Below are 8,458 nucleotides of genomic sequence, written 5' to 3' on the forward strand. Positions count from 1 at the left end.
TTTTACTTGCTATTAGTAATTGTTTAGATAGTATTGGTTTTAACATATAATGAACGGTTAGTTTATACTTATTTCTTATTAAATGAAGGTGTTGGAGAAGATGAAAAACAAGAACGAATTATTTATGATAATGTTAAAGAAATTTTATCTTCTTTATCAGAAGAATTAGAACAACCATTAAATACAGGGACATTTAGTTTGTTAATGCCAATCTTTAGATGGGTTATTTCTAAAAAAGATAAAACAACAGAAATTGTTAAACCTCAAAATCAGACAATGAAATTATTACAAATGCATTGTGAAGTAATAACTAATCAATACCCAATTTTAGAGATTGCACAACTATTAAATAGTATTATTTTAGTTATTCCTCGTTTTGTTCAAAAGACGTTAAATTGTTTAGAACAAATTGTTAAAGTCTCAGATAATAAAACACTTCACTATATATTTAATAATTTATTAAGTGATGAAGAAAATACAAGAAGATATAATGCTGTTGCTTTAGATAGAAGTAAAGAATATTTGAGAGCTAAAAAGATTGACCATGAAGAATTATGTAAATTATATCTTGGAGGACATGACCAAATCAAAGATGTTTCTAATGCATGCAGATCAGTTATGAAGACTATTCACTTATACTGTGAAGAGCCTGGTGTTGAAGTAAAGGTTCCAGAAGATTTCAGAATTCCAGATCAAACTTTTGTTGAATACTATAAAAAAGATGAAATTTGCTTAAATGAAAACATTGATATTCAAGACATGATTGCTACTTCCATTTATTCTATTGCTAAGATTGGAAAATATAATTGTGGAGAATTATTGAAAGTTACTATGGACGAGTATAATAATAGTTTCCCAGATATTACTTTAGTACCAGGAATTGCTAAAGATTATCTTATTATCAGAAGTAAATTCTTAAGAAGAAGATTTTGTACCTTTGTAATTATGAAATTAGGAGGATTATGTACTGTGGAAGATATGAAAGAATTACTTCCATTTGCTATTAAGAAACTTACTAATGATGAAGAGCCAATGCCAGAATTAGTTGAGGAACAAGGAGAAAATATGTTTATTAGTAGAAATAGAGAAGAAGCAGAGCAAATTTATGACATTTTAGTAAGTATTAAAAAGGAAAAAGGAAAGAAAAATGATAAAGAAATAGAAATGGTAGGATTATTCTTTGGAATGATTGCTAAATATTTAGAACGAGATAATCCTAAGTTCCATGATATTATTCAACAATTAAGAGATTTATCAGTTAAACCATCTTTAGAAGTTCAAATGGCAGTTTGTAATTGTTTTGCAAATATCACAGATATTCCTAATGTTCAAGGAATGTTAGAAAAGATGTATGCCCAATGTTTAAGACAAAAGAATATTGAAATTAAAAGGGGAGTTGCATATTCAATTGCTGGTATTTGCAAAGCACATGGACTAGGAGTTATGTTTACATGTAAATTTTACGATAGATTTATTAAGAAACCATTAGAAAAATTTGATGTTGATAAAAAAGGAAAAAGATGTACTGAAGGAGAGAATTTAAATATTAACATGACAGCCTTAATTACCTTACAGTGTATTTGTGAAATTATGAGAGATATTTTTGAGCCTTATATTATTGATGTATTTAATTTAGTTAGACCTATTGTTAGTGAGGCAAATCAAGAATTAAGATTACAAGCTTCTGCTACTGTTAGAGCTATGAGTTCTGTTTTAACTCATCACGGTATTGGAGTTACAGTACCTCATTTAATTGATGGATTAAAATCAAGTGAATGGAGAGAAAGAAGAATTTCTTGTTTGTTATTAGGAGAAATGGCAAAACAAACAACTCATCAACTTGATGCTTATTTACCAAAGATAATAACTCCATTAGTAAATTTGATGATTGACTCTGATGCTAATGTTAGTGAAGCAGCCAGTGAAGCATTAAACAATTTAGCTAGTGTTATTAAGAACCCAGAAATTTCATCACTTATTCCATCTATTCTTGATGCTTTAGAAAATCCACCACAAAACACACCAGAATTTTATGAACACTTTGAAAAAATGCAATTTACTCACTTGATTGATTCTAGTTCTCTTGCATTAATTCATTACATTTTGTTAAGAGGATTAAGTGATCCAACTCACTTAATTAGAGCCAAGTCTGGATTATTAATATCATCTTTAACTAATTTGTGTGATGTAGATGATTTCCTTCCATATTTGGATATTTTTATTCCAGAGTTAAAGAAAAATATTACTGATAATGACCCTGAAGTAAGAGCTGCTGCTTCTAATGCAATTGGATCATTAATACAATTTGTTGGAGAACAAGCATTCCCAGGTGTTAAACAATGGATTATTGAAACATTACAATCTACAAAATCTACTGTTCATAGACTTGGTGCTGCACAAGCATTGGCTGAGTATTATCGTGCAGTTGGAGAGGAACAATTAAGAGAAGACTTTAACTCTATCACTAATTTAGAGAATCCAGTCATTACATCAAGACAATCAGTCATGTATTTATTATATTATTTCTGTTCAGCTCTTAAAGAAAGATTTAGTGACTTTATTGGAGAAGGGTTATTACTTATTGTAAAGGGATTAAGTGATTCAAGTGAATTAGTTAGGGATGCAGCAATGAAAGCTGGTTCAATTCTTGTAAGACAGTTTGGTAAGACTCATTTAAAGAAACTTCTTGAGACATTAGACAGTGCTATTTATAGTGATTCACCAAAAGTACAAGAGTGTGCAATCAACTTAATCGGAGAATTACTTGAAGGAATGGTTGACACAAATGATGCTAGTTTGGAGCCATATGTTCTTCTTAAGAGAAAGTTAGGATTAGAGAAAATTGGAGAATGTTTGGCTAATTTGTATTTGATTAGATTTGATGAAGAACATCAAATTTGTCAAAAAGCCACATTGGTATGGAAGAAGGTTATTATTAATGCAGGTAGAGCTCTTAGTGATTTAATTCCATATATTATGAAAATTGCAACAAAGAAATTATGCCTTGAAGAGAAAGACCGAAAGAGAGCAGCACGTTGTCTTGGTGAGTTAGTTGATTTATTTGAAAGTAAAATTGTTCAGGAATTAATTAATACACTCCAAACTCATTTGAACAGTAATAATGAATTAGATAGAATTGGTGCATGTAATGGTTTTGTTGAAGTTATCAGAAAGAGTTCATTAACAACATTTGATCAATTTAAAGGAGTATTACCACAATTAGTTGAATTAATGTGTGATGAGGTTGATGCTATTAGAGAAGAATCTAATCATTTGTTTAATGTAATTATTAGAAAATATGATAAACCATCATTAGAAGCTATTCTTGATATTTTATTAGGATTTATTAATGATGAAGAACAAATGCAAAAAGGAATTAGAGGATTCCAAATGATTATTGATAAGAATCATACAAATGAATTAATCTTTGAAACTTTGACACCAAAAGTACTTCAAGTACCAATAACTATTGCCAATTGTAAACCATTAACTATTTTATGTAAATCATCACAACAATTCTTCTTACAAAATTTCAATCTTATTCTTCAACGAGGATTTAACTCTTTAGCTAGTAAATATACCGAAGAAAATTATTGTGAAAAGATTAGAAAGATGATGATTGAAATTTGTTTAGAATATCCATCTAAAGACAAGTTATTTAGTATTCTTGGAGATTATATTGCTTCATATCAACGATCAATTATTAAAATTGAAACATTACGTATTCTCTCAGCTTATTTCAAGTTACAAACTACACAATCAAGTGTTGGAGTAGATATAATTATCTCATTCTTAATGGGATTAATTAGAAATGAAAAAGATCAAGATGTTGTTCCTTATGTCTGGGATTGTTTCGAACAAATGCATATGAAACTTACTAATGATAAGTACTATATTTATATTAATGCCCTTGCACCAATGATTCAAGACGCTTGTCAAACACCAGAAACTGCTGTACTTGTATTACCAAAAGATATTGGGCCATTGGTTAGAGTTGAAATTGATACTCTTAAGAATGCATTAACAGAGACAAAAGAACAAGCAATCAGATCATTAATATTCTTATTGAAAAGATATGAAAATGACTCTGAATTTACTAAGCATAGAGATAATATACTTGGGCCATTGATTAATATTATCTCTAAACAATGTGAATCTTCTCATAAGATTAAATTACTCACATTATTACAAACTATTTTTGCTACTGCACAACATCGTGGAAAAGTTAAAACATTTGTATTACCAATTACAATCACTTTGAACAAATTGTTAAGTGAAGGTGATGAGTCAGTTTGTAAAGTAGCTATCGAAATGTATAAGTATTTGATTGAATATGATCTTAAGATTGATACCTTATTAAAAGAAATTCAAAAAGGATTAAGTAGTGCGGGAACTAATTCTACTAAAATTAAAATTTATTTGCAATTACTAATTACTTGTGTTGATACTATCGAACCAAAGAAATGGAATGAAGGAAAAGAATTATGGGAAAAAGCAAAAAAAAGTACTAATTGGGTTGTTGAAACATTATACTTTGATATCTATAATCAATGTTTCCAATTAATTCCATTAGCACAAGAATATTATCAGTTATTAGTTAGAGCATTAGCCACAATGCTGAAATTCCTTCCAGACAATGATACTCAATTTAAAACTCTTTTGAAAATGGATGGATTTTCTATTGAAACAACGGAAGATTTAGTTGTACTAAGAAAGGAATTATGCAACACATATGCCAGTGTGTGTCCTTCAAAAGCTTCATTGATTAAAGAAGCTATTAAGTCCATTTAATAAAATCGAAAAAAAAAGAATCATTTGAATTATTTTAAACTTTATTTATGAGGTTATCTTTTGAATTAATTTTTCTTGACGTTGTTTGAGACTTGAGTCACTAATTTGTATTCCAGAGATTGAAGAAAGACACTCAGACTTAATTTGCATACGAGCCTGATCGTTGTTACTAACTACCATCAAAAATCCAATTATTGTATTTAATACTTGCTGGTTTGTTTTGAAAGTATCTTCTAATGCTCTTTTACAGAAATGAATTACGTTTAATTCAATCATTTGAGGGGTTACATCAGGGTCAATTGATAAATTCCATAAACAGCCAATACATGCTTTAAAAATGTCTTCGTTTGTACGGTGTTTGGCTAGTATTTGTGCAATTGTTGCTTGGAAGTTGTTTGCTACTATAACTTGTCTTGAAGATTCTAAAATACTCAAATTTTTGCAGCAATTAGAAATAGCTCCACAGACCTTAGCATCTCCACTGTATTTTGTTGCTGCTTCGTTGAAAAGAAGAAATAGTGATGGTTTTAATAATAGTGGATGAAGTTCATTATAACAAGAGAAATTAATAAGACAAGCTGTTGAGTTTAAGAAGATGTCTTTATAGTCAAGTAACCGTTTTGCATTAGAAACAATAAATTCAGTAGTTTCACTAGTAATATATGTCAATGCTAATTTGTTATTAACTGAAATAGAGCATATGAGTTGAAGCAATTTATTGTTAATTTGTTTATCGTTAAGGTCAAGATTCTTAAAAAGGTCTTCTAATGATATAATTATTTTTGAAGGTGTAGGTTCTGCTTTTAATAATGATATAACACAACTCAGACATTGTATTACAATACCTTGTTCACGAGAGTATGTTAATAATATTTCTTGGACAAATGGTAGTGTTTGTTCAGAGATTTTTTTAGCAACTATTTCATCTATTAGCATGTTCATAATACAAGTTATCATTTTAGAATTTAATTGCTTTTTTTCGGGGAATCGTTTATGCAACGTTATAAACAAATCAACGATTCCCTTTTCAACTAACTCATTTGAACAATCTCCATTTTGAGCAAGATTAATCCCAGCTCCAATTGCAGAAAGAGCAACATCTTTTTTCTTTAAATGTTTTTCAAAAGCAATTACAACATCATCAACTAATCCATTCTTGAATAATACTTGATTGTTTTGTTCTTTGAGAGCAAGGCATTGAATAATAGAACACCCAGTTGATTGACACACTTTATCATGAATTGTTAATTCCATAGCCTGGTGAAGAGAAGATAAAATACCTGAGCTGATTACTATATCAACTTGATTTTCATCAAAACAAATATGAAGAAGAATTCCTAATATATTTCTCATTAATGGTAATAAAGATTCTTTTGACTTATCAAGTAATGGTTGAGAATCACATATTTGTTTTAGTGTTTGAGTAATATAAGGAATAATATTCATTTGAATCAAACGATCACAACTACTTTGATTTTGAGAAATGAAAAAAAGGAAACTCATTAACTTTTCTTGAACAGAAACTGATTTTCCTTGTGCTACAGTAAATAACTGTTGATAAATTCCATTGTTAATAAATTCTTGACTTGCTTCGTCACTTGAGTTTGCAACAGATCTAATTGCAGAAATGAGACTACTAATAACTTCATCATTAGAACTGAAATTATTTGTGATACTAATTAATAAAGAATTTATACCTATTTTCTTTGCTACTGCATATTCTGTTTCTGTGAAAATACTATTAGCAATAAAAATACATAAGGCCTTCATTACATTGGCTGAATTCATCCATTTCTTTCCTAAATTAATACATTGTTCTATCATCCCAGTAGAAACAAAAAAAGGTATCACATAATCATCAATACTTAATGCTGACATTAAATTTAATGCAGTTACACTTGTCTCATCATCAGTAATTCTATCATAACTTTTTAAAACTTTTTTAATATTACTTTTTGTTACTAAATTTCTTCTCACAGTAAAATCTGCAACAGTCATTAACCCCCAGCATAGTCGAAGAAGATCATTTAATGTAATATTTGTTATTGTTTCATCATTATAATGAATAACTCGAATTATCTCACAAACACTTTGTCCAATACCACAAGCAATCATTTTCTTTTTTGCAACTTCACTATACATTAGTACTGACACTAACAAAGAACATATTCCACATAAACATTCTCTTTTCATACTTTTGAAATCTTCCAATTTTTTTGAACAAAACTCAATCAATCCTTTCTGAATACAATACATTTTAATTTGATTACTTTTATCATCAGAAATACTTATTTCTAATTCTTTCATATTCTCAACAACATCAATCCCTTGTTCAATATTTGTTAGAAGGTTTACTATTTTCTCCATTAAATATATTTTTATTTAAAGATTTTTTTGTTATTTTTTTTTCTTTTTACTCTCAAAATCAAATTTCTCACACTTTTACATATAAAAGATGTAATAACCAGCCTAAACTAAAGATTTTTATTAAGTCAAATCTAATGATATAGTTATAACAACCAGTCTTTTCTCTTTTCTAACCTGAGGTCTTTATTTATTTAAACTCAAACACTCTAATACCTTTGTTTATGTTTAATGGTCGTATTGATTGTTTTTGTTACCATTGTTTTTTTTGTGTCTCTTTTGAATTATTTAATTCTTCTGCTGTGTTAGTTACAATAAAATAAATTCCAAATCTGTGTAACAAAGATAATTGTTGTTTGAAAAAATATTTAATATAAAATTATTTTTAATTGTTTAAAATAGAAAGAGCAATAAAACATATCTGATTTATCCTCAAAGAACTAACACAAAGGAATAGGTGTTACAAAGACCATCAATCACAAAAACACGTAAATAAAAGCTGACAAAAGAAATATAGAGAGGGGTAAACCCTAAACTAAAAACTCTCCCCACTACATTAAATCATTTTCAATAAAGAATTTTGTACAGTAATAAAATAAATTATTAACTAGCAAAATGTCTTAAGGGTTTGACGAGTTATATTAAGTTATTGGCAATACAGTTTAGTGATTTTATTTTGATTGATTCACTAAAAGAAAATTAAAAAAGAACTATTAAATTACAAAGACTGAATTAAATGGATTTAACCACTTTTTGTAATGAATTAAAACAACGAATTCCTGGTTCAATTGAAGTAGCGATGTATGACCTCAATAAGGTTGAAATTGCAACAAGCAATGAACAACAAACAAACGATAATTTGAAGTATTTAAAAGAAGAAGAAATATATGATAATGTCTCAAAGTTTGGGAGAGGAAAACACAGTTGTTCTACAATTGTGATGGATGATAAAACAATTATGATATTGACTTGTGGAAAAATTAAAGTATTTATTTCATTACGGCCTTTATCTAATATTGGACTTATATACTCTCTTCTTCCATCAATCCAATCAAGTCTTTCAACGATCGAAATCTAATTCATATTATGTTATTGGTTTACTATTTGAATATTAAAATACTGAATGAAATTATTTTTTTATAAGATTAGATAGAAGTAAGAATTAAAACATAAATGAAATGATATCAATGTCATTCATCTTTTTCACAAAACATAACAATATTAGTTGTTTCTATCAATGGTCTATTAAACATAGTTTGAAATTATCATTTTAATCACTTTGACATTAACATAAAATTAATTT

General features: G+C 28.1%; 3 protein-coding genes across 3 annotated transcripts in view, besides 3 other annotated features; 2 read left to right on the top strand and 1 right to left on the bottom strand.

Moving 5' to 3' along the window:
• Positions 1-4,791, top strand: part of EDI_269540 (uncharacterized protein) — a gene marked incomplete at both ends in the record, with an annotated part of 5,871 nt that extends 1,080 nt beyond the window's left edge. Inside the window, one exon of the mRNA XM_001740715.1 lies at positions 32-4,791. Within this exon, the coding sequence (XP_001740767.1) occupies positions 32-4,791 (4,760 nt within the window). The remainder of the gene's footprint in view (positions 1-31) is intronic.
• Positions 442-463: a sequence feature (AT_rich).
• Positions 4,792-4,836: 45 nt separating the features above from the next.
• Positions 4,837-7,158, bottom strand: EDI_269650 (uncharacterized protein; the record flags this gene model as incomplete). Its single annotated transcript, XM_001740716.1, has 1 exon — positions 4,837-7,158. One exon carries the CDS (start codon positions 7,156-7,158, stop codon positions 4,837-4,839), a length of 2,322 nt encoding a protein of 773 aa, XP_001740768.1.
• Positions 7,157-7,200: a sequence feature (AT_rich).
• A 314-nt stretch (positions 7,201-7,514) lies between these two features.
• Positions 7,515-7,556: a sequence feature (AT_rich).
• A 335-nt stretch (positions 7,557-7,891) lies between these two features.
• Positions 7,892-8,233, top strand: EDI_269660 (uncharacterized protein; the record flags this gene model as incomplete). The annotated part of the gene is made up of 1 exon (XM_001740717.1): positions 7,892-8,233. One exon carries the CDS (start codon positions 7,892-7,894, stop codon positions 8,231-8,233), a length of 342 nt encoding a protein of 113 aa, XP_001740769.1.
• Between the last annotated feature and the right edge of the window lie 225 nt (positions 8,234-8,458).

This window comes from Entamoeba dispar, genomic scaffold (genome assembly GCF_000209125.1).
Source record: "Entamoeba dispar SAW760 scf_1105229463163 genomic scaffold, whole genome shotgun sequence".
Taxonomy (NCBI): domain Eukaryota; phylum Evosea; order Mastigamoebida; family Endamoebidae; genus Entamoeba; species Entamoeba dispar.